The 27,826-nt window shown below is 33.1% G+C and overlaps 1 protein-coding gene across 1 annotated transcript in view; it reads right to left on the bottom strand.

Moving 5' to 3' along the window:
- The window catches only part of TRPM1 (transient receptor potential cation channel subfamily M member 1), an 86,384-nt gene that overhangs the window by 15,332 nt on the left and 43,226 nt on the right, over positions 1-27,826 (bottom strand). Inside the window, exons 16-26 of the mRNA XM_051973799.1 lie at positions 27,511-27,803; positions 25,445-25,673; positions 23,614-23,736; positions 23,074-23,205; positions 19,501-19,629; positions 17,755-18,006; positions 14,920-15,094; positions 13,625-13,645; positions 10,735-10,879; positions 4,282-4,484; positions 3,365-3,497 (exon numbers count right to left, since the gene is read on the bottom strand). Of these exons, the coding sequence (XP_051829759.1) occupies positions 3,365-3,497; positions 4,282-4,484; positions 10,735-10,879; positions 13,625-13,645; positions 14,920-15,094; positions 17,755-18,006; positions 19,501-19,629; positions 23,074-23,205; positions 23,614-23,736; positions 25,445-25,673; positions 27,511-27,803 (1,835 nt within the window). The remainder of the gene's footprint in view (positions 1-3,364; positions 3,498-4,281; positions 4,485-10,734; positions 10,880-13,624; positions 13,646-14,919; positions 15,095-17,754; positions 18,007-19,500; positions 19,630-23,073; positions 23,206-23,613; positions 23,737-25,444; positions 25,674-27,510; positions 27,804-27,826) is intronic.

Raw genomic sequence — 27,826 nt, 5'->3', positions numbered from 1 at the left:
ATACATAAACTTCCTATGTAGACGAGAGAGAATTATGAATCACTGAAACTTGTTAGCTTGTCCTGTAAAATTACTTTTATGGGTTTGATAAATTGTTGTAAACAATGAGGTAACCAAAGGAAGGAACTGATGTATGATAGCACAAATTTCATGGACTTGACTCACAGCCCACACCCTCAGTTTCAAAAGTGTTGATTTGTCCCCAGGAAAAAAAAAATGAATACTAATGAAAGTCAGCAGAATGAGCAACTTACTTAAGTGGTGCCATTTACAGGATCCAAAGACCTAAAGGTAAATTATCAATAAAAACAGGGGAAGGTAAGCTATCTCCTTAAATGTAAGAGTCGCTGAAAAATTGATGGGAAAGTTCCACACTAGTCCCAAAAGTTAGATAGAGATGATTAGTTTTAACTCATTCCTTAGAAATTTTTATTCTTTAATTTTATTTCATTCTCTTTCATCACAGTCACCTTAATATGAAGTTAGTCTTAAAGTATAGGGAAGATGTCCATATTTACCTCCAAGTCCACAGAGTAGTGACCTTTTTCTCTTTAGCACTAGAATTCAATTGTGAAAAACAATGAGAAAGAGAAAGAAATGGATAGGAATTGCCCTTATCTCTCTTAGGGATCTTAGCCAAGAAAAACAGGAAGAAAAAATCTTCTATTATAGATAGATAAGCACGTTCTCATATACTTGCTGAGGAGATGGAAGGCCCTCTATAGCCAGGCTTAGGCGCTCACCACTTCTCATCTCTGCCACACTCCTGCTAAGAAAGGGTCCCAGCCTCACTTCCAGGCAAAAATTGTGGTACAGAGGGAGATGAACACAAAAGTGATTTTCTAGCTACATGCTGCCAATGATTAAAAGCAATTTCTCTACTTCTGTAACTGTGACCCCATAGCATTATCTTTAGAATCATCTGTCAAGACAAAAACTTCTTTCTTTGGATCTGGATTCACATTGTCCCCCTACTGATCAAACCTATCCTGCTTAGTTCCTATTTTCCTAATTTTTCCACATTGGAAAGGCTTCCAGAAGAGAGCCCCATCCCACTGTCCACCACATGCTTTTTACCCTAGATCTCTTTTTTTTTTCCCCTCAAATACTTTCCCTCTTCTGGTGTCCATAGAAGCCTGGCCTTCTTCTGAAGATGCTTCAGTGATCTTGGGTTACATTCCTACTATGTTTTTAATTTCTCTATGACTTTGGGGAATCCTTTGGGCCTGTAAAATAAGGAAGTTGAGCTATATGGCTTTTAAAGTCTCTTCCAGCTATAATTTAGGCTCTAATGAGCTCAGTATCCTTGCAGTGTTCTGCAGTGCTGGCAAGCAGCTTGCTCCATGATCCAGATGTAGATCCAGATAGTAGAACAAGTAGTCACCTTGATGTTTATTCTCCAGACCCCTCATCCTCATTCAGCACCTTCTCCTTTAAGGTTAATTCCATCAATCTATATCCCTATCACAAAATACTTGGTGCTGTCACTTTCCTTCCTCTATCAATTTAAAATTCATTTCCCTTTCTGATCATAATTTCTTTTCCACTACTTTACTTTTCTTAAATCTATATTTGTCTTCACTCATCCTCAGGATTCATTCTTTCCCTCCTTATTCTGTAAAAGTCTACAACCCTTTTTCAGGTTTCATAATTCTTACTGTCTTGAACCTCTAGATAGTCCATTCCACAATATACTTTTCTCCTTTAAATCTCTTGTCAACCAGCCATTTATTATCTTCTTTCCTTACTTTCCCACCTTTATCCCTGAGTTATTGAACATTGATGAAAGAAGTTATATGATAATAATGACTGGGTCTACATCAAATTCATATGCTCTGCTTACATTGGGTCCTTTCTTATACATGATATAATTCCTTTATTCATCTCCAATTTATTATCACATATAGATGTTATACCAGATATTCTCCTTTTTCTCCAGGTCTCCCCCTCTATTTTATTTTATTTTACCCCTTTTTCATTAGAGTGGCCTGCTTTTTCATTAAACTGATGGCCTGCTTTTACTGAGAGAATCTGACTCTTCCATCAGGAGCTCCCTCATCTCCTCTATGCCTTATTTAAAAACATATCTTCATTTTTTTTTTTTTTTTGGCTTTCATTGCTCCATCTCAAGAAAAAAATAGCTCTTTCCCTTGTACGGCCAACCCTTCTGCTCATGTTCTTTATCTCATAATCTCTCATCTCCTTTGGAAGCCTGCCTTATCAATCAGTCTCATTTCATCCTTCTTGCTTATCTTCTAGCTTTCTTCATCTAAAAACTGCTATCCCACTGTATTAAATATAACCAACTATTCCCAGATCCTTTAAAAACTATATACAGATAAATAAATGAATGAATAAACAAATGAATGAATGGACAAGCAAATAAATAAAACAAAAATCTTTACATGATTCTACCATCTATCTCCTATATTTTTCTTTCCTTTTACTGCTAATCTTCTAGGAAGCATGATTCACTCTTTTTTTCTTCCACTCAATACCAGTTTCCTCTTCTTCTCTTTGCAATAACCTTTTCTAATAATAAAGATCTTTTTATTTTATTAAATATAAATGAATTTTCTTAGTCCTCATCCTCATTTACCTGTTTGTAGTTTATATTGTTGACCATACCCTCTACAAGAATACTCTCTTTTCTCTATTTGCTTCTATCATATTGCTTACCCAGGTTTTCTTCCTAGTTGTCTGACAATTTTATTAGTCTCTTTTGCTGATTTTTTGGCCCTTACATGTCAATATCCCTTGAGCTCAAGACAATCTTCTCTCTTTTAATTTTCTTTCATTGGCTCCCAAATCTAATTTCTCTGAATTCTGGAACTACATTTCCCACATCTAGATAATTTTTAGTGAATTACTTCATTCCTAAAACTCATCATACTTAAAACTGAACTCAATATCTCTTCCCTAATCTTAGCTCCTTTCAATCTCATTCCTCTTTCATGCTTCCATAATTTTTGTTAAGAGAATCACCATCATTTGCCAAGATTCTTTCACCAAACTGTACACCACTGTGTATTATTACTCACTATCCACTAAAATTTGATTCATATAATTGAGAGTTGATTGTATTTTAAATATACTTTGAACTCTTGAATGATAGCTATTTACAATTTTCTTTGAAAAAAAAAATCAAGCTATGCTGTCATTAAATCTGATTTGTTACAAACTAGTGTTAATTTGAAGTTGTCCCATGTATTGAGAATGGCAAACAAATTAAGCCTAAAAGTTTGAATAAATACTATTTCATAATATTAAATGATGCTTTGTGATTCACTCATAACTGAATTTAAAAACAGTTCCAAAAGAGAAAACAAACAAAAAAACAAATAGGAATTCTTTCATTCCACACCTTTCAGATGTAACTCGAATCCTCTCATCATTGGATGACTGCTGCTCATCCTCTTTTTCTTGAAAGTATTCTTCCACACATTGTTCCTCAAATTCATGCAGCTTCTTAAGTTCTTCATCATTTAGAAATAATTCTGTTTTTTGGAAATTTTAAGATAGATTTAAAAAAAAATTATAATAGTGAACATAGATTGACCCTGCTGTGTTTTTTTTTTTTTTAATTAGAATTATTTTAGAGTCAATTCAGATTTGCTGGAGAGAATTCTTGTCTACTTTCAGAACTTTTAACTTTTATTTAATTCAATTTCTTATTTAATTTGTATAGGTGCTTCTTCTGACTGTAAATTTTCCCCAGTTTCCAGTCCCTTCTAATAGGAGACTTTATATATAATAACAGTAACCTATACCTACAACCAAGTAGATAATTTGAATGAAAAATCCATACAATTCATTAATAAGGAAAATAAAATACAAATAAAAATTAAAGGGAAAAGAAATATTCACTTTACAGATGATATCAATTGTGTGTCTTCTTCAACTATTTTTGTGAAGCAAAGATAACGAATTCTTTAAAAGTCTTCTAAAAGGAGTATTAGATTTAGAGAGAAAATTGTTTTAAAATTATTTCTCCTTAGTGACTTCCCTCTTTATTTTCATTAGGTAGCTTGAGATACATATTTTAACAGCCTAAACTTAGATAAACATAAAATGAATAGGATTATAAAAAGAATAGTAGTTGGACTAAGAAGCCTAAAGACAACGATGTTTTATTTTTATGAATTTAAATAATTTAACATTTCTTTGAGCATACTGAATTGGAACATTCTTTGTTTAATAGCCAATAGGCAAAAAAATGAATTTGCCTAATTGGAGGAAAACTACAACAAATTATGGATTTAGACTGAATCTTTTACATACTTAATCCCCGATCCCGTTCATCTTGGTCCCCTTTTCCCTTTTTTCTACATCTGCCACTGAGGCGCATGATGATTATGTAGAGGTGGCTCAAGATGATCATAGGTGGAGGTAAGACTGGCCTGTCATGAAATGTCATGATCAGCTGATATCTCTGAAATTTCCAAACTTGATTGGATATTGACTTTACTTCAAAGAAGGTATTACTAAGGAAAGAAAAAAGAGACATAGACACGACAGATGGGGAGGAGAGAAAGAAGGAAGAAAAAGAGAGGGAGGGCGAGAGAGAAAGAGAGGGAGATTGTTTACTGTTGGATTGTGAACTGCATTCCTCTTTGTTATTTTGGGCCCTATTGTATGAACTATATAAAATCTAGTTAAATTAAAAAAAAAAAAAAGGCAGAGTGTGAAATCAGATAGGCATTTATTTGATGATTCCTGAGTAATATGTACCAGTTCACATGACTTGGTTTGGTTGATCTAAAAATTTCAGAAAACATTTGAGTACTATTTATGCAAAATAGAAAAACTGCAGTATCTATGAAGGATTTTTACATGTGTATATGTCCAAATCACCTAAATCCCTAAGTTGATGTTTATTTAGCACCACTGCAAAATTGAAGACAATTGCTAATTTGTTCCCCAGCTACATTTTATTGCATTATCAGTTAACATGTTGTTTGTCCTTCTGTCTCAGAGGACCAAAATGGCATCGTGCTGTTGGGATCAATGTGTAGAATGTTCAGTTGTAGCTAATCAGACCAATACAAGTTCTGAAGACTCTATCACAAGCCAAGCACAGAATCTTGATGAATATTTGAGATAAAGGTATCTCCAAATTTGAATGTCATGTGTTTCTTTTAAGCTACTAGAGTTTTATTTTGCTCATAGAGCATAGCCCCTCCTTTGATGTAGGCATGACATGCTGGATAATCCTTTGCCAGTGTCTCTCCTATTTCATTTTGATACCAAAGTTCTTCCGAGAAATCTTGAAAGTATCCTTGTATTGCTTCTTCTGATCTGCATTGTAAGTGCCTTTTTTGTGTGTATTTTCGAAAAAAATAGTCTTTTAGGCAAATGTACAATGTGCCCAGACCATCAGAGTTGTGCTCTCTGCAGTAAAGATTGAATGCTTAACAATTCAGATCAAGAAAAGACTTCAGTGTCTCGTACTTTATCTTGTGAAATGATCTTCAGAATTATCCTAATACAATTCAAATGGAAGCAATTCAGTTTTCTGTCTAGATGCTGATAAAGTGGCTATGTGTCACAGGAATACCACAATAAGGACAGCACAATGCTCTGTTTGTAGGCAATCTAAAAATCTCTTCTCTCTACACTTTACTTTAGAGCTTCCAACACCATACTATCTTTAGCAATGTGCATCAACCTCAACACCTAAATGTACATCCCTGGTATGTATATTGCCAAGTTAAGTGAACTTAACTATAGCATTCAGAATTCATTCAGAATTTTTTCTTTTGATATAACTGACAGTTCTATATATGGATGGTGCAGTGGTACAGTGCTGGCTGGTGGAGAACTTCAGTTTTCTTGGTGTTAATTGTACAAAAGTTAGTACAAGGGGAAGAAAATTGACCTGCATTCTGTTGCTTCTTAGACTAAGAGGTTGCACGGTGATATGAGTATACAATCATCTGTGAACAAAATGTCAGGCATCAACTCTCCCTTCACTTCAGCCTTTTCAAATTAAATAATTTACTACTGGTGCAACAATTGACTTTGATGTTTTGTCTTCATTGACGATATCTGACAATGTTGCTGAATACATGATTTAAAAGTCTGGAAGTAAACACACAATCCTACTTCACGTCATTGGTGACTGGGAAAGCATGAGAGCATCTTTCATTATCCAGAACCTATATGTGCATCCCATCTGAAAGTGACATACAATACTAATGAACTTTTCTGGGCATCCAAATTTTCCCATGATTTTTCCACAGGCCCTCCCAACGGACAGTATCAAAGGCCTTGGTGAGATTAACAAATGTTATATACAAATTTCTGTTATCCTGTAATTTCTTTTGGAATTGTTGACCAGCAAACACCATGTTGACTATTCCTTGGGCCTTTCTGAAACTACACTGGCTCTTGGATGGATGAATATTTTCCAGTTTAAGGATTAGCCTATTAAGAAAGACTCTGGCAAGAATCTTGCTGGCAATGACTAAGAAAGAACCCCCTCCCACACACACACATACTTTGTGGGGAGTTTCACAGGACAATCTATTCCCTTTTCCTTTGTAGAGATGGACAGTAGAGATATCTTTGATCTCCTGAATAATAAACTCCTCTTGCCATATAACCCATAAGATTTTTGTCAGCTTTTGAATAAGCAGTGGACCACCTGTTTTGTAGCTCTCTGCTAGAATGAATCAACACTACTTTGCCACATGAGAGGAGCCCAATGTTTTTTAAAACTCCTTCAGTTGTAAGTTTGACTAGAGAGGGATTGACTTCAACCTGAAGTAACTAGTCAATGGCTTCAGCATTGGTTGGTGACTGGCTGTTGAAAATATTATAGAAGAGTTTAGTCCATCTCTTTAGGCTCATGTCCTTAACATTGATTAGTATAGCTCCATCAGTACTGAGTACAGAGAAGTCTTGCTGTTTGGGGGGTAGATCGTCCCCTAATTAATAGGTCTGAGATCCAGCAGCTATTCTCAACCTGGGTTACCCTGTCTGTTAAGACAGTTTTACTGGGGTATGGCCACTATACATGCTACAGCTTCTTGGAGCCATAGATGAGATGGATGACAGGTGGACACAAAAGGTAGATGAGCAATTCTGCAAAGAACTCAGCAAGCCCTTATTTCAAAGGTACTAGTCTTCCTTGAACACCTGTATACTTTTTTGGATTACTGTAGTTATTATTAATGACATTAACTAAGATTTTTTATTAGCTTCAAAAATGTGTTCAATAATTAGGATAGTCATTTTATTTTCCTAAGATTTGTGCATAGTTTTATTTCTCATCATAGACAATTTTACCATTGAATTCTTATCATAGCTACTTCTGAAGAGTGACATTTTTTGACTCTTCCTTTTCCTGCACTTACAATCTTTGATGTAATTTGGTGTAAAAAATGCTGAACTAGAGTAGAAGAAATTGGAAGGAAAGAACCAATTGGAAACATATGCTGATGCTCAGAATTGTAACTTGCAATTATTGTAGCTGAGGAAAAGTCAAGTGGGGCTGGATTGGAAAAGTAAGCTCAACTGGGTGTGGCTGCTGTGGGTAGGAACTAAGTCCCAGGACACCACAAATGTTCTAAGTAGCCAATGAGATGAGACTATGCAGAAGAGGAAATGTGCCTCAGAGGATTGCTGGTACCCCTAAGTTCTCTGCCTTTGAGCAAAGACTCTAAGGCCTCACCCTAGTTACATCTATTCTGGGACTTCTGAAATATATTTGTATACCACATCCAGGTCTGAGATTTTAAAGTTGAAGGAATCAATTTAAAGCTAGAGGCCATCATGTCCAAATCGTCATGGATAATAAAATTTAAATAACTTGCCCAAACAAAGAAATAAGTGGAAGGGCTATTTTTTTTTTAAGTAGAATTAAAAAAAAATTTAATAGCATTTTATTTCCCCTTGCCAATTACATGTCAAGACAATTTTTAGCATTTTTACAAGATTTTGACTTCCAAATTTTTCTTCTCCTTTTCCTCCCCTCCCCTCTTCTAAAAATATTAGGCAATTTGATATAGGTTATACACGTACTATCATGTAAAACATATTTCTATATTAATCATAGTTGTGGAAGAAGAAACAAATCTAAAGAAAAAACATTAAAAAGTGGAAAAATTTGTTTTGATCTTCATTCAGAGTCCATCAGTTCTTTACCTGGATATGGGAAGATTTTCCTTTGGGAGTCCTTTGTACTTGTCTTGCATCATTGTATTGCTGAGAAGTCATTCATAGTTGATCATCAGGCAGTGTTAACTGACATTGTATACAGTCCTTTCCTAGTTATGCTCATTTTACTTTTGTGTCAATTTATACAGGTCTTCTCAGTTTTTTTCTGAAATCTCTAGGGCTATAATTTGAACCTGTATCTTTAACTATGAATCCAGACTCTTAATTTTTCCTTTGGCCAGACAAAAATTTAAAGAGAAGACCTTATGAGAAAAAAAATCCTAATATTCTGGCCTCTCAGTCTAGAGAAGACCAACATTTATATATAGTCATACTCTTTTAAATTATGCTTTGATCATGGGGGATAGAGGCATTTATAGGCTGAAATATCGGGTCTTTTGTTTCTAGCAGTATATAGGGATTGGAAGAAGAGTTGAAGACAGAGTAAACTGAGTAAGCTGTTCAATCTTCTGGCTTCTCTTGAGGCATACTTTTATATCATTTTACTTTAAATATTATTAATTCTCAGAAGAACAGAAATACACTACAATATTAGAACAAACCAAAGAATACTGGTATATTGGAACATGAATATCCTTTAAAAAATGAAATCACTGCATGAAGATCTGCCTTAGGAGAATTGTGTGTGTGTGTGTGTGTGTGTGTGTGTGTGTGTGTGTGTGTAGTATATACATATGTATATGTGCATATATATATATATATATATATATACATATAAAATATTCCAATATAAATATAAAATATCTCCCAAAGCCAAATAAGAACGATTACAGGATTTTGCATTATGAATTATCTATCTGTTCCTCACTAAAATTCCACTTATATGTAATTAAATTAAGTATTTTACATTTGTTTCTGATACCTATTCACTATTTTCTTAGAAAAACTGTTTTTATTGAAGTTATTCAGGCCAATTCCAATAAACTTGTGATGGAGAGAACCATCTGCATCGAGAGGGGTACTGAATGTGGATCACAATATAATATTTTCACCTTTGTTGCTGTTGTTGTTTGCTTGCTTTTTTCTTTCTCATTTTTTTCCCCTTTTGATCTAATTTTCTTGTGCAGTATGATAAATGTGGAAATATGTTTAGAAGAATTATACATGTTTAACCTATGTTGGATTACTTGCTGTCTAGGGGAGGGGGAAGATGGGAGAAAGGGAGAAAAAAAAATGGAATATAAGGTTTTGTAAGGGTGAATTTTGAAAACTATTTTTGTATGTATTTTGAAAAATAAAAAGCTATTATTTAAAAAAGAAAGAAATTGTTTTCACATCTAGCAAATGTAAGTAACAGTACTTTCACTACCTAACAAAATTGTTATGGAAATCAAATTTTACAGACTACAAATTGGCATGTAAATGCTTGTAATCTACATGTAATAAATGTATTTTTGAAATAAAAAAAAGAAAAATTGTATTTACTTAAGTGCCCAGAAAGTTTTATTGAAAAAAAATTTGGCTAGGTCTATGCACAGATTATTGGATTGATCATCTTTTTGGATTTACAAATAGTTAGTGGTTAATAAGTGTGTGCTGAATTAAATTAAATTGAACCTGGCCAGTCAGTTTGATCAAACAACCAGTTAAATCATTTTAAAAATAATTTTAAAAAATAATCCTACTTCACATTTTAGCAGAATCAGTTGAATTATTGTTGTTTCTGTGTTTGTATACTTACCAATTTAGCTCCATTACATGAGGAGTCAGCTTGCTATTTAAAAAAAAAAAAAAAAAAAAAAAAAGAATACTGGTCCTAGCTAGACTCTGATTATAGATTTTTCCTTGGACACAAGTAGTAAACTGAAGTCTCTGGACCTCCATTTCCTCATCTATAAAGGAGATTGGAATAGATACTCGCTAAGGTTTCCAGCACTAAATTTTGTGGTAGATTCTTTGACCCTCTACTCCATAATTTTTCATCCTCAAAATTTACATCATTTTTTTATACTTTATAACTTTTTATAATCACTTTTATAGGACAATTGTGAGAAAAGTGCTTTGTAAATCTTAAAATGTTATATGTATATGTTATTATTTTTGCTATTTTTATCTATACCATTTTATTTAGTATTGTTCTGTATAATATATTTATTCAGCTTTGAAGTTTTTCAAATGACCCAGTTTTTTTAAAAAGACCATTTACAAAAATAATTTAAACCCATGTTGTGTTTAACAGATCAAGGCGACACATATCTCTGTGTAAGCTCACGGAAAAAAATGCTCATAAAAATTAATATTACCTTCTCCACATGAGAACAAAGTGTATTTCGGTTAATTAATTGAAAGCACAACTTAATTAAACTTTCTGTCTTAAGGAAGCTTTCATCTCAGAAAACCTTTCAGAATAAAATGTGTGTTAAAGTCTCAAAACGATAACCAAAAATTAAATTTCATTTTTTTAAGTGTTCATTCCTGATCTGTGAATTCATTAAGTTTGATTAATGTCAGAAATTCCATCCTTCTTCAAAATTACAATGAAATTTTCATTTTGCTGATGCTTCCCAAAGCAAATTATATATGAATGATCACATAGACCTAAAGCTTACTTACTTGAAAACAGCTATCAACAGATTGACCAACAGAATATTAGCTACCAAGAGATAACAAGCCATGATAGCAGGGGTGAGCCAGGCCCCAGGAATGCAAGGAGGAAGTCTTTTGCCATCTTCATCAAACAGGTTTTCTCCACATGGAGCTAAAGAAAAATACATTTTTTGTCTTGTTTTAGTATTTGCTTAACTTTTAAAACAATGTTTTAAAAAGAATTCAGGCATGAAATTTATATAAAATTCTCTGCTCCATAGAAAACAAGACAAATAAAACATTATTGTGATTTTGTTGTCTCTGCTTTACTGGGAATGGAGAAAGATTTGGGGAGAAGCATTTCCAAGGTCTGACTCTTGCTTTGAGTGTACACAAATAAAGTTTTTAGAAATTGCATTTAGAAGATAATATGATGAGGAATATATAAATAGCAGAATATGCAAAAAAAAGTGTTCATCTTAGTCTTCTATAACTACATCTGATCAGGATCATTGGCTAGATATATAAATAGAAGAGGCCCAGTGCTATGTATAATTAAGTATTTACTTCTCTATTGTCTCTCATTTATATACCACATTGAGGTTCCAAAAACTTGCTGCAGTAATCTTATAGGTAGTACAACTCAACTGAATAGACATTTATTAAGTGTCATAACCAAGATACTGGGATAGGGATTGGTATAAGGTATTGGTATAAGGAACTCACAGATGAATGCAGGTCAATATCTTGTCTATGACTTATAGTTTGACATATCTGCTCAGAGTGCTGAGAAAGCAAGTAATTTCTTCAGAGACAATCAGTAGACATCAGAGGCAGGATTTGAACCTACATTTTCTGGTTTCAAAAGCAGTTCTTACCAACTTTAATAAAAGGTAGCAGTGGACTTCATAGACATTACTGCTACTTGGGATGAAATCCACGGAATAAACACACAAGGATACTTTTAAAAAATAAAAAAAAGGTAAAAGGTGGATTGGTCTGGGTAGGGCAGCACTGTATATTAAGAATACCATGTTCATGTGAAAAAATTACAGGAATGAAAGAAGGGAAGCTTGTTAGAAATTACAAGTAAAAAAATCAGTGGAGAAAGGAAAATCAGTTCTGTTATTGGAGTACAATAAAAACCACCGGGAAAGAAAGAGAGGAAATAAGATTTCAGGAAACACACTAGGAGCAGATCTCCTAGTAATTTCTTTACCTATCTTCATGTTAATTTCATTTTTCAAAAAATGAAGGAATCAAAAAAGGAGATTTTTAATCTGATTCTGAAAAGATGAGAACTCTGGGAGAAGGTGAATAATGCTATTTTAAAATTGGGGATAGTAAACGGGAGGAAAGCCAGGCATGGCTTATGAGATAGCTTTGATTTTGGTAAGTCAAGTTTCAGAGGACTGAGAGAAAGGTAAGATACCATAGATTAAGAGTTTAGGAGAGAAGTCATGTTGGGAGGGAAGGGAATCTTTTAAAGAGTAAAATTCTTAAAAAAAAAAAAAATATATATATATATATATATATATATATATATATATATATATATATATATATACATATATATATATATATATATATATATATATGTATATATATATATATAACTCCAAAAGTTAAGGAAGCATTGTTTAACATAACCAATGTGGACACATGGGGAACTCCTTGGTCAACTTAGATTTTATTTTTTTTAATTTATTATTCTGAACTTCAACACTCAATAAACTGAACATTTCTATACACATAATAGAATGGATAAAAGAGAATTATATATGAAAGTGTAGATCTCTCTTATATGCAGAGAAATATAACAGGATTAGAGGAGAACAAATGGAAGGTTTTTTTTTTTTTTTTAAGGAAAACATCATATCTACAAACTACAGACCATTGAGCTTGAATTAAATTTCTGAAAAAATTCTATAAAATACTATTAAAGAGAGAGTGAACACTTGGAAAAGGAAGCAGTGATCTTTTCTTCTTGGAAAAGATCAACATGAGTAATTTTATTTTCTACTATAACTAGAGATTTGGAGAATATAATAATTATAATTTACTTATATTTTAGCAAAATATTTGACAAAAGTTTCATGTGACAGAAAAATAAAAGCACAGGATAATAGAAATGTCTTACAATATTTCCTTGGTAGGGTCATGTTTAAGGTATTGATTTTTTTAAAAACTACAAATAAAATCAGGAAGACCCAGGATCAAATCTTGCTTGGGATACTTAGCTGTGTAACTCTGTCAATGAGTTAACCTTTTTAGACCTCAGTTTCCTCATCTGTAAAAGGAGAAGAGTTGACTTTGACATCCTCTAAGTTCTCTCGCATCTCTAATTTAAGATTTTCTGAAGCACTTAATTGACAGAGCTAGGGCAAAGACTACTGACTCAGAAAACAGTGATTGAATGGTTACGTGAATGTCTTAGTCATTCTAACTGACCCAGTTAGTATAATTTTATTTGTGTGTGTGTGTGTATGTAGAACAGTCTGGTATAGAATGTTATCATGGTAAAGTGGAAGGTATAAGGAATCAGAAATCCAAGGCCCACGTTTTAGGACTAAGTTTGCCCCTAATTTGCTCTGTAATTTTGGATAAGTCACTTAATTATGGATCTTGGTTTTCTCACATGTAAAGTGAAAAGAGTTGGATTGTATGATCTTTAAGTTCTAAAAATTCCATGCTTCTATATAACTAAATAGGACTTATTAGTTAATGAAAAAACAAATGTATTCAATGATATCATTTCACAATATTTGCTTTCCTCCAGAGTTCAAAAGGAAATAAAAATGACATTCTGCTATCTGTGGAAGGAGTACAGTTTAAATGTCAATATTTAGTGAAAGGAAAAGGCTAATGAGTACATTTTATTAAATGAAACTCATTACCTCCTCCCTTTGAAACTTACGATTAATTTCCATGGCATAGACTACACAGCAATCCGAAGGCAAAAATATTTTTAAGGGGGAAAGACGAGAAGACAATGTAATAATTTTAAATAAAATGAAAACAAAAGATTAACAATGCAGAAACTGTTTTGCTTCCAAGAAATGCATTTAAGATTTGCAATGTCAGTACAGTAAATGGATTCTTTAAAACAGTAATTTGAAAACTATTCTAAATAATGCAATATAAAATGTTAAATTACCAATTATCCTTTATCTGTCTTTTCAATATTCATATATTCCAAGTATTAGAAATAGGAACAACATTGCAGCAATTAAAAATATTTTAAATGCACAGTACCTTTGGCAGATGATCACTTCAAAATGTAAGTTAGCTATTTTTCAGCACAAATATAAATAACACAGTACATCAATTTTTAATATAATACTTATGTAGACAATCTAAAATTAAAGTCAATGCAATTTTTGAAAATTATGAAGTACTAAATTAATCTTTTTCCCCTATTAAAAATCATTATTGTATTAAAAAAAAAAAAGAAAAGAAAAATATCATTGAATACTACCTATAGTAAAAGAACTAGTGTCAACCTAAACAAATATTTTCATGAAACAACACATGATTTCCATTTTTTGGTTTACTGAGTTAGTAATGTACATTTAATAACTATTTCTTGTGTGTTTCTAAACATGTTCTTGAGATTTTATTTCAAAAACTTAAAAAAAAAAAATGAATTGAGTCAAGCCATAAGAGGTAACTTAATAGTGTGGTATTATTCATGTGACATAAGTTATTAGGAAAATTTTAACTTCACAGACATATGGAATAGTTATCTTCCTCAACGTAATAAGATATTAGGAGGATGTTAATAAAAGGAAATAAAAATTAACATTAGAAATAGGAAGAATAATAGACCTTAGTTATCCTGTTTGCTCTAGGAGGCTCCCTCTGTAGGAAAAGCCTTAGCTTATAGAAAGAAAATTGAATTGACACAACTAAGATGAGGAAACATTAAGATCTGGATGAGTCAACTGAATGATTTCCCAAGGCCCAGACTCAGGGTTGAGGAAATCTTTCAGAATTATAATGAGAAGCTTATAGAGAGGAAGAAAAAAATTGATATTTAGAAAATGAAAACCTTGAAATCAACACTTTCCTTCCCCCAAAATAACTCAACCCCCAATAAAATAATGGAAAAATATATGATTTCCAAATTAACATGGGTATTTCTATTAATTTGGATATGATCATCTGCCTCTGAAACAGGAAACAGAATCTTACTATGAATTCTACTCTTACGGTCTATCTGGTCTGCAAACACCTCTCCATAGATCATCCAATAGGGCATATAGAAGATGTTACGAGCTAGTCTCCAAGAAGGTTCTTCATCTGGGTGTAAAATGGCTTGTCGGGCCACTCCAAAGCTCATCAGGACAACCAGCATGATGACCACAAAATAGAGCATGTCAATCATCTGCATGGATAAAATATATGTTAATATGTTGAGACTAGAACACTCAAGCTCACATTATGTAATATAATCTCAACTAAAGATTAATAATAAAATTGTGGTGGTTGTCTCTTTTCTTTCTAACCACCATATTCATTGTGCTATTTATTTCCTTATTCTACCATATTCTCCTCCTCAAACCTCTTAGGTTCCAGAAACTTAATTCAACACTTCAAACCCTGCTCTCATTTCCTCTAGGAGCAATAATAACTACTCAAGGGAAAGGAAGGTTAAGGAACAAAATGGGAGCATGGAAGGTAAAATCAGGCATAGTAGCAGGAGTGGAGTGCTGAGGATATATAACAAAACCTTTTGACTTGATCTTTACTTGATTTTTTTTTAATCAAATCTGTGTTCAGAATTCTCTATTGAGGAATTTCCTTTACTAATGCAGAGTAGCCAACATCTTTTTACAATTTTGATCTTAAAAGGATTGCCTGATGTCCTCGAGAGATTTAAGTGACTTGCCAAGAGATCACATGGCCTTTGTACCAGAGACAGGACTTGAACCTAAAGCAGTCTTTTATTTATCACATGGCCTGGCTTGATTATGGGAATAATTTTCATTTCCAATTAATCCTAGTTTCTAAGACTAATATAGAGAAACCTCTCTTGCTTTTTCTATGGAAAGGTGAAATTAGGGAATGTACTGATCTTATGAAAAGAATGTATTCTTCCTTTTAAGAATCAATGTGCTCCCCCTAATAATCCACTCTAATCTAACAGTTATATATTAAATGTCTATTGATGTGCAAAAGTACTATGCAGGGCTCTGTTCTGAGGATCCAAAGACTGCCTTGAAGGTGCATTTGTTCTGCTTCGGGGAGAACAACATGTAAACAGATAAAATCTATATGTGATAAATTTGGGGGGGGGGATGACTTCTGTCTGTGGTGGGGCTGAAGAAAGGCTTCCTATAGTACGTGACACATGAGGAAGGTTCTAAGAGAATTGAATTGGGAGTGTATTTCAGGAGTGGAATATAGTCTTTGCAAATTCATGGAGACAAGAGATACATTTCTGAATTTGGGGAACAGCAAATAGGTTAATTTGGTCAGAATGTAGCATGCATGAAGGGTGAGAATAAGCTTGGAAAAGTATATTAGAGACAGACTATAAAGTATTTTAAATAACAAGCTCAAGAGTTTATATTTTAGCCTAGAGGCAGTAGAGAATGACTAGGAGAGTGATATAGTTAAACTTGTATTTTAAGAATATCACGTTGGCAACTCAGTGCAGGCCAAAATGGAGAGGGAAGAAATGGAAACTGGAACTTCAATTAGGAGGCTGTTCCAAACATGTAGGTAAAGATGCAGAAGGACTTAAATTGAGGTGGTGGCTAGATGAGTGGAGAGAAGGGGACTTGATTTAAGGTATTTAGTTAAGGTCCTAATCAGGACTTGGCACAACAAATTTGGGGTAGGAATAATGATGATGTGAAAAAAATGATCGGTCACTTTGCAATTACTATATAAATTCTCTATATATTTTAATTCCCCAGATAATAAAATGGACCACTAATAATCAATCATTTTACATAATCTGTGGCCTCAATTTTTAGGCTGTATTTTTATCATTCAATGGTATCACCTAACAGTGAAGTGTGGTATTACATCCCAGTTCTACTATAAATTAAAACTATCCACAAAGAAAAGGAGACAAGCAGAGCTTTGGGATCTTTTGACTACAGAATACAGGAATCTCCAGCCATTCTAGGTACATATGGAAGTAAAAATGTGTGTGGTTGCTAATGTGTATGGAAAGCTAATGGTTGAAGGAAAATTCCAAAATTTGGAAAGTGTTGCAAAATATTGAAAGTATAACAAAAGATTAGAAACAAGATTGGAAGAAATCTTTTTGAGGTCATTTAGTCTAACCCCCTCATTTTATGGTTGCAACAACCCTGTTAGATAAGTAGTATTAGGCCAAAACTGAGTCTCAGAGAATTTAATCTATCTAATTTAAGATAGATTAAACTCTATCTGCTCATGGTAACACAGCTAGTAAATGTTAGATTCAGGTTATAAATCCAAATCTTTTGAGCCCATAGTTTCCATTCCTATTACTACACCACTTTATTTCTATTAGTATGTAGTGGGGATGACCACAACCTCAATATTCAGACATGACAAAAATTTTCTTCTCTATTTTGAGAGGTTTCCCCTATGGAAATGCATTTCTAGTTTTAAAATAGAAGTAATTGATAAGGAGGATTTGCTTTAAGTAAATTCCTTTTATAGTCAACTTTGCTGAAATACACTTATTCAGTAAAATGAAAAAAAATTATATAATTGTCATATAATGCTTTGTGACATCTATTAATGTCTTGAACTCCTATTTAAACATTTTATTGTTATTTAATTTTGTATTCTTTCCAAGCAAATGATAGGATTCAGAGGCCAGGAACTATGTCTTACAATTATTTATATCTCCTCTAAGATTTAGTAAAATACTTCATACATAATAACTATTCAGTGCCTATGTGTTGATTCTGCATATAATTTATAGTAAGAAAATATTATAAGCCAAAGGCCAAAATCTATTTTAAAAAATCCTAATCTATTCACCAAGTCATAATACACTGATAAAATTGATTTGCTTAGTCAAAGATTACAGGTACTAACCATCTTTCCAATCATCATGACATAGGGCCCCAAGTACTTGTTCACACCAAAGATATCCAGGACTCTGATATACCAGAAAATGATATCCACACAATATATTACTCTTCCATAACCCATGTATGGCTGATTCTGAAGGCGAAGAACTGCCCCAATCATGAACACTGAGATGGCCACAAGGTCAGTGATATTCCAGTATTCCTGAAGCCAGACTTTCACTTTCTGACTGAGTTTGCCTGGTTCTGACATCAGTATCTGAAAGCAGAAAAACCAAAGAAATATTAACTAATTCAAATCAAAATGAACAATAGGAATAGGCCTCATTTTATGTTTTATTTAATTTTAAGCCTGGAAGAACTCCAGCAGTCTAATAAATGTACCTTCTCAATCATTCAATAATCAAGCATTTATTAAGCACCTACCATGTGCTAAACACTAAACTAGATGCTGGAGATATATAGATAAAAGTGAAATAGCTCCTGACCTCAAGGAATTTAAATTCTATCATACCACTCTGATATATATAATATATAATATGTGTGTGTCTGTGTATATACATATATACATATATGCATATGTATACATAATGTGTGTATATATATACATATGAAGATTTCTAGGGAAGGAGAACATACCAAATTTCTGAGGTCCCTTCTACCTCTAGCTCTATAATCTTTTTCTCTTATAATCTTTCCTTCTTTTTTTCTCTTTCGTACAAGCATTTATAATTGGGAAATGCTTTCTAGATTCATGGAATGTTATAGTTGGAAGGAATCAGTTTATTATTCCATGACTTTGGGCAGATCTGGTACTTCACTTCTGAGCCTCAGATTGCTCATATGACTAGATCAAAGCTTCTTCAAATGGGGGTCTCTATGGGGTCTTGTAACTGAATGTGCAGGTTGTGAAATTATGATTTATGATCAGTAAATATTTGATTTGTATAGCTATTTTATAAATCTATATACCTGGGTTGTGTAAAACTTTCTCGGGCAAAAAGGGGTCATGAGTGGAAAAAGTTTAAGAAGCCTTACACTAGATGATCTCTGAGATCCATTCTTGCTTCAATGATTCCATGAGCCTAGAGAGCCTTCAATTCAGCCCTCTTATTTTAATGGGGAAATTGAGACTTAGAGCAGCAAAATAACTTTTCAAGATCTCTGTTAGTAAATAGCAGAAAAAGATTTGAAACCAGATTTTCTCTCTCCAAGGCTAGAACTTTTCTACTGTAGTACATTTACTTCTGCCTCTCATTTAAGGCTAATTCTTTCTATGACTGAGAAAACCCATGAACTTCTGTCCTTTAGATGGAAGTAGATGCAGTGTAATAGGACAGGAAGATGTGGGGATAGGGATAGAGGTGAAGACAAAGAGAGAGGAAAGAAAACCATTCAAAGGGGTCACAAGTTGAGAGGCATGCCACACAATTTGCTGTATCCTCAGTTTTTTCACATGTAAGATGTATATATGTTCATTTATCCCTAAATATTTTGGTTTGCATTGAATTTTTAAATTTGTGAATTTAAATGTTCTTGGAAATCAGTGGGCCATAAATCTCAAAATGAATTAATAAAACATAATTGAAGATTATAGATCTTCTTAGAAAAGTTTTTACTCCACAGGAAAATTTTGGACATAATGGTGTGTTAAATGTTTTGGTTCTTTAGAATAAAGAACAAGAAAAAACAACTAGATATGAAATAAAGGAACATTGTCAGTATGACTAGGGCAGCAATTTAGTGTAATTACCTCTCTTATTTTCTCTAAAGCGAGGGTCACAATGTAGGAGATAACAATCCATTCCTGGAGAGAGGGCCATCGTTCCATCCTCACCAAAATGATATAATTAAACAGCAGTAAGTAGGCCAGATATGATATCTTTTTTAAAAAATAAAGAGAGAGGAAGAGAAGAAATTTGTAAGACATATCCCTTATCCCTCTCATTTTGAATGGAGGAGATGGATATCAAAAGAGGGTTATAAAGGTATATCAAGTGACTAAATAGTTCCTAGGACTGACTATAAAATTCCCAGCAATTTACTAATGGCTGCTGTCCCCATAACTTTTAAGAGTTCCATTCTCTGATTTTTTCCTCTTTTCATTTTTGTGTGATGTCATTTGGAAGTGGGAAAATTAAGGTAGTCAATTGCTTAGACAACAGAAACATAACTGAATTTCTGTTCTCACTGCAGATATCCTAAAGCATATGTGAAGCAAATGGCACAAAACACAATCTCAGTTAAGGAGGATCGGCACACTGAGTAATTGAGGGAAGACAGAGACCCCAGGACAGCTTCAAAAGGACATTGCTGGAGCTATCACTGGGTGGTAAAGGCAAAGGGAAAAATGTTTGGTGGCTAAAGGAAAAGTTCCCTCTGGTTTGTTATCTAGTAGCTCTCTCTCATATATCATTATTCTTTTTGGATTGGGGACCCACAACAAGATACTAGGTCTTTCATTTCTATTTCACTGAAGAATTTAAATTTAAAATTTAAATGTCTGTACCCTTTAAATTTGGAACTCAGGACAAAGGGCTAGTTATTCAATCCTAGTTGTAACTCGTCAGGACACCTAGAATCAATCATCTGTTATCATATAGGAAGAGTTCTATTGAATGTCATTCAGGGACATCACACAAAAACATCTGACAAATCCTAAAGTCTTAGAAGGGGCAAAACTGGAAAAAGAGTGGATGGGAAAGGGTGAATGAGGTAACACTCACACCCACAATCAAGATTTTACATGAAGATTGGATCAGAGTATTGCACAACATGCTGAACCAGTTGAATGGAGCAAAAGCCCTAGCTTCAGTCCCATGCCAAACCTATATGGGATTATACGCTATATTAAAATACTTTGTTGGGGCAGTTTAGGTAGTATAGTAAATATATTAGGTAGTATAGAATCAGGAGGACCTGAATTCAAATCTGACTTCAGACACTTACTAGCTGTGTGATTCTGGGCAAGTCACTTAATTCCAGTTACTTCCCAAAAAGAAACAAAAAAAACTTTGAGTCCTCTACCTTTTGGAACTTCTAAGTTGTACAGTTATACCAACCTAGTAATATCACTGGTGATAAGATAAACAATAATAATATGTTTATAAAGATGTGATAAATAAAATTATTATACAGATATGATATATTTGTTACATATATTTCTCTATATGATATTACTATAGAGATAGGATAAATAATAAAAATTTAATTATAGAGCCTTCGGTTAATTGGAATACCATAAACTCATGTTCTTTTAATTAGATGCTTTTTTAAAAAAATTAAAGGTATATATGCTCCCACTCTTCTTCCTCAAATTTCACAGTGATATAGTAATAATGACTTTGAGATATCTCAACTAAAGTGAATAGGATCTGAAATCTGCCATCCTGAAGTTCTTCTAATACCAGATATGAAACAGTACCCTGAAAATAGCACTCTCCTTTAATTTTTTAAAAAAATTTCATGACAATATTTAATATCTTTTAAATTAAATTAAAATTTTAAAATTGAAAATCTATTTTATCTTCTACCCATTTTTCTCCTCCCACTGGAAAAAAAAAACAACAACAAAAAACCTTGTAACAAATATGATGTGACTTTTTAGTGCATATGTAATCCATGATCCAGAATTGAAGACTTTAGGTTTGCCTACACTGAATTCAGTCTTGGGAACTACTTAAAAATCACTGTTTCACTCATGCTCCCACTCAGGAATATAAATATGTATGTATATGTTTATATACCCCACGTTTCCCTTGAGAACCTTGGATCTTGGTTTGTGTCTTATTATACTCTTCTACAAAAGATAAAGAGCATTCAGACCCTATACAAGCACTCAGGCTCACAAAAACATCAAATATAAGATAGACTTTATTGAACCTGACAAAATCTCAAGTGCTTTATTGGTAATATTCAGTTTTGGGGTGGTCCTTGAGTAGTTGAGATTTTTTCTAGAGAAAAAATGAACTATCTTGATGATGGCCTCAGATGTGACTATTATGTACATCACTTTCTGGTGAAATAAAGCCATTCAAAACTATCCTAAATTTAACATATTATCTAGTTGAGGGCTTCCACAGGAGATGAAGGTCCAATTTTTGTGAAGACTTAAATATGAACTAAATTCTTATATTCCCATGTGAATCTTTAGTTGAGATAAAAGTCAAAAAGAGTTTGTCTACTAAGAACCCAGAGCTTTGATTCTAAGCCAGTGATTACACATATCATATATCTTTTTAGATGAATAATGTGGATTATGCCAAATTATTGCAATAATAAAAAATATTAGAATTCTACTTTAATCAAGTATATTAAATGTTCAATTTTATACTTCAGTTAATTAATTGAATGTCTAATAATATCCTACCATTTGACATATTTTTTTATCCTTATCTAGTTCTCTCACAATTTATATCTTCTTTTTTTCTTACTTAGATGTTTTATTTTGCTTTTTTTTAAATACATATTTCTTTATGAATAATGTTGGGAGAGAAAAATCAGAACACAAGGGAAAAACCATGGGAGAGGAAAAAAGGCAGAAAAAAGAAGTGAACATATTATGTATTGATTTATATTCAATCTCCACAGTTCTTTTTCTGGATGCAGATGGCATTTTCTATCCAACGTTTATTGAGATTGCCTTGCATTACTGAACCACTGAGAAGAACCAAGTCTTTCATAGTTGATCATCACACCTTCTTGCTGTTCTGTGTACAATGTATTCCTGATTCTGCTTGTTTTGCTCAGCATCAGTTCATCTAAATCTTTCCAGACTTTTCTACAATCAACTTGTTCATCATTTTTAGAGAACAATAATATTCCATTATCTTCATACACCATAACTTATTTAGCCATTTCCCAATTGATAGGCATCTACTCATTTACCTATTCTTTGTTACTACAAAAAGAGCTGCTACAAACATTTTTGCCCATGTGGGTCCTTTTCCATTCTTTATGATTACCTTGGAGTATAGACTCAGTAGTGGCATTGCTGGGGCAAAGGGCATAGTTCCAAATTGGTTGGAACTCCAGAATGATTGGATCATTTCATAACTCCACCAACAATGCATTAGTGTCCCCACTTTTCCCACAACCACTCCAACATTTATCATTATCTTTTCCTGTCATCTTAGCCAATCTGAAGAGTGAGGTGGTACCTCAGAATTGTTTCAATCAATATTTCTCTAATCAATAGTGACACGTTATCGTAACATTAGTTTTCTTGATTCTAATACGTCTGACTAATCACTACCCAAAATTTGTGAAATGACGTCGGTACTTAATAAATGTTGAATTGAATTAAATTGAAATAAGATTCCCTTACTGTGTAAAACCAGAATTTGACAATAGGAGCATTATAGAATTCACAAATCTTGGTTCCAATAGGAATACTCCTTTGCTTTTTGTTTCCATTCTCCTCATCCCCTTTTCTTGAGCTAGCATCAGCATTTGCATCCTAAAAAAAAAAAAAAAAAAACAAAACAAAAAAAACCCAGAAAAAGGACAAATTGCAATGAATTTAATTATGTTATCAAGAGGGAAGCTACCTACCACTTCAAAATATTTGTTTTTATGAGCAGCAGACATAGTGTGGTTTATTATCAACATAATCACATCAATATTCTGAAATTTTAACACAATCTGAACTTTTTCTCTATCCAAGTATAAAAACCCTCCAAAATCACATATATTTGCAGACCCACACTAATAAGAACCAAGAAAAAAATAAGAGTATAATTGCAGATTTGTTTTATGTGTATATATATATATATATATATATTATATATATATATATCTCCATTTTCTTAACTATACACATAATTAAGAAAATGGATACTATTACTGTGTCATGTCACTTACTGACCATATTCTCATCTTCTTTTTCTTTGCCATCTTCATTTTCCTTTGATGTTTGATATGAAAAGTCATCATATGTACGAAATTCCAAGAACAAAATTGTAGGGGGGAAAAGAATCCCCATTATAACCTGTATTAGATGAGAAAGGTATATCTATGTTAACTTCCTGAATTCTTCATATGTTGTCTTGTTCTAAAAATGACAGTTTGCACTGCATAATGACAGTCTTTTAATACAACTTTCAAAAATCACAACAAACCTATGAAACAGCATAAAACATGCATACTGCTCCCAGCTTCTTATGGTTAAACTTGGGCTATTTGATATAATAATTTAAAGCTAATAATTGTGAAATGGGAATTTAATTTGTTGATGAACGGTCAATAGTGCTGCTTTCTTAGCTCAACTGCAAACCAAAGATTTCAATGAAAAGACAAAACTGGGGACTATCACAAATAAAAATTAACATTCCTTAGTAAAATAGTCCAGGGTGTTTTAAAGAGTTGAATTACAGGTAGAATGTGAGCATATGAGTAGTGGCCCATTTACTCAACTTGAAATAACTGATTTAATGTTGTTCAACAAGAGAAGGATTTTAATTAGTCACAGTCTAGAAGACAATAGGTTGCCATGCTCCTGAGAGCCAGTCTCATTGACATGCTTCTCAGTATTGGCTTTACAATAGTGAGGATCCCTGCTTTCCCTTCCTCCCACATTCATTCAAGCCAGTTCCTTGAATTCAATTTTGTTCCCAGAATTGAAAACTGGCTTTTTATTTCTGATCTCTAGAATTAAAAAAACACAAGAAAAGCCTATTTTGAATTAGAATCAAGCCAGTTGTATTGAAACTACCAAATCTTATAGGAGTCAAAGGAAAATTTGATACTTTTGTTTTTTTTCAACTTTTGTATAATGGGAGAAAATGCATTTACATATATATATCATACATATATATACACATATGTATATGTATAAATATATAAAGATAAATGTATTTATACATGTTATACACAGAAGTATTCTGTGGAGCAGAAGTAATATCAGTATAATAGCATTATAGTTACATTGCCTTGGAATAATTCATTCATTTTCAAAGTTATTTATAAAATCAATGCTATACATGAAGAATTACATGGGATTGTAGGTTTGTTGTTAGAAGAGACCTTAGCAGCCATCTGGTATAATTTATTTGTTTTATAGATAAGGGAACTAAGTAATTCTCCCAAGATCACACAGGTAGTAAGGTAACAGAGGTAGGATTTCAACCTCCTGCCTTTGGACTGAAGAGTCGGTATACTTTTTATTATGATGTATTGTTTCTATGCTAGTGTGTGCTCAGATGTCGTGAAAGTTCTCTTATAGTAGTCTATCCAATTAAAATATTAATAAGAGGTATATAGTATAATTTTAGAATTACAAGAGACCTTAGTTATATCCTTTCCCAGTTCCTTCTTTTCATAGATAAAGAGAGGGTTAGAGAAGGGAAATGATTTATTCAAGATAATGCAGCTAATGAGCTATAGCAGAGAACATTGAATGTGACCTGGAGCTCAGGGTGTGTTGGTAAATGTTTTAACATTTAACATTGGGAAGGAGGGATGTGTGTCCATGACATACTTTAAACTTTAATCTGCATTATTTTTTCTCTTAAGTCAAAACAATCACAAAATAATAAATTAAACCCTGATTTTGTATCATCTGCAGATTTTCAATATTAAATACTCTCACTGAATATTTAACAATTAGTTTTGGAGAATGGGATGCAACATACCCCTGCCTGGAGACAGCTGATTCATGAACACCAGAGAAGCCTTCAACAGCTACAGCAAGAAAATACCTTAAGACCTGGGTTTTTCCTCATTCGTAGCCGTCCCATCCACATATCTGTTAATAGCATTTGACTACAGGTGTGGGCAATGAAGTCTCTGTGTTTAGCTGCCACAGCCAATTTCAGGCAGGTGGAGTTGCTCCAATTTTTTAACTCATAGGTCAGGAGTTTCATGGCAATCTGTTCATCATGCTTATAGGACTGGTCCAACAGCTCAACAGCCAGCTGCCCAAAGTCTCTGAAGAAACAGAAATTAAGTTTTACTTGAGATGTTGATCTTTTAAAATTATAATTATTATTGAGTCTATGTTTATAGATCATAAAAACAGATAAAAAGAATCTTGGTATGCCAAAAATATTTAGAGATGATCCATGCCAAGTCCACACTCAATTTGTAGAGTTTCTTCTCTAGCATCCCTAACAGATGGTCGTCTATCCTCTACTTGAACACTATCATTAATGTGGGATTCACAACTTTAAAGGGCTGCTAAGTTTGTTGTTGGATAATTCCAGGTGTTAGAAAGTCCTTGACACAAAAGTGTGCTTTTCTTAAATGTATTGGTTCCAATTCTGCTTTCTGGAGAAGCATTGGACAATCTACTTCTACTTCTATATATCAGCTCTTTGTATTTTAAAACATCCATTTAGTTCTCCTTTGGACTTCTTTCCCTTAAATTAAATTTCCCAAGTTCCTTTAACTTTTCTTTATATTCACGGTTTCCAAACCCCTCACCATCTTAGTTATATTTACATATCTCCTTTCAGCTTAGTTTTCTTGCTTATATACCAGGAACCAGGCATATAAAATGATTTACACAGGCAGACCAAAACTTTTGTGCATAGAAGTAAAAAGGTTCTGCATAGATTATATACTATATGTGGCTCTGGGAATCTTTTGGAGTGTTAGATGCTATATAACTCTCCTCCATGTCCTTTTTCCTATTCTCTGGTTAGAAGTATTCTAAATTACATATTTAAAACTATCGGCAAAATTAGCTAAATCAAATTTGAACTTTAAAAAAGACTTCTCTGCCTAGCTCAGAACTGAAATGAATCTTTAAGACCTTTTGGTTCTTCAAACCACAGTTAGCTTCATAATATTAAATGTTATTACTGAAAATTTCACCGATTTCTTTTTATAGTTCTTGACTTCATTAGAAGTTGGACTTCACTAGAGATGTTTTTCCTTTACACAAATAATTACTTTCCCCATTATTTGGTGTTCTTTTATTCGGACTTTGCAAAATTGCTTTCTAATTGCTTTGACAACACAGAAATCTTGCCCTAAGAAATGTGTTAAAAAAAAAAAAAATCACAGAACATATTAGACCTTAGTTCTTAGGATCTAATCTTAATAAATGCACCTTAAGTTGTACAAGCACTCATTTATGTAGTTTTACAAACCTGTGATGTTAATTATATGAAGACTCCCAGTGAAAGAACTACCTATGTCAGTGTATAGAGACATCTATTTTTCAACTGATAATCATAAAGTATCACTTGTGGAACGAGAAGTGTGAAATAACTTGCTCAGAATCACACAACCAGTACATGTCAGAGTCAAGACTTCCTGACAAAGAGATCAAAATCTTATCCACTATTCTATATTCTCTTGTAGTAATTGATTAATCAATCAATCATCAAATATTTATTAAGTGCTCTGGAGATATAAAAAAAAAAAAGGAAAATGGTTCCTTCCCTCAAGAAGGTTAAATTCTATTGATCTATCTCATACATCATATTAAAATAAAATTATTAATGAAAAAATTTCACGCATTAATCTATGTGAGAAAAATACTGTGTCCTAAATGAAAAAAATGGAAGGGCTGAAAACCAATTGTAATTGTCTTGAAAACCTTATCAAGGTACAGCCACAGTACGGGGTCAAGAATATAGACTTTGTAGTCAGAAAACCTGGGTCTGAATCCCATTCAGGGTTGGTGACCTTATGCAAAGAACTTTGCCTTTATGAGCCTTTCCTTTCTTTGTAAATTGAGAAGATGGGAACTTAAGGTTTCTTCCAGATAGGTTATATCAGCTGATGTTTATCTGTAACATCTCATTGGATCACTAACTTTGAATTGTTGTCCAAATCTTGAGAAATATCATCGACCAGCTCACTCTCTGATGATTCATGGGCCATGGATTTATAGAGTTTACATGCCACTAGGGCCTTGGCCATGGACTCTTCCCCCCTCTGCCATAAGAATATAGCCATCTTTTGCCGTTTCATCAATACAGCCCACACCATCAGCTCATGGAAAGGGTATTGGAAACGGCTGACTGCAGGGTCATCCACATCAATATCTATCTCCTCTTCCTTTTTCTTTTTCTTTTTCTTTTTCCCTTTGGTAGGTGGCTCATCATCCTGAGAAAAGAAAAGTATATTTC

This window comes from Antechinus flavipes, chromosome 2 (assembly GCF_016432865.1).
Source record: "Antechinus flavipes isolate AdamAnt ecotype Samford, QLD, Australia chromosome 2, AdamAnt_v2, whole genome shotgun sequence".
In the NCBI taxonomy this organism is placed as follows: domain Eukaryota; kingdom Metazoa; phylum Chordata; class Mammalia; order Dasyuromorphia; family Dasyuridae; genus Antechinus; species Antechinus flavipes.
Note: the sequence above shows the minus strand (reverse complement) of the source record. Positions and strands in the feature narration are given on the sequence as shown.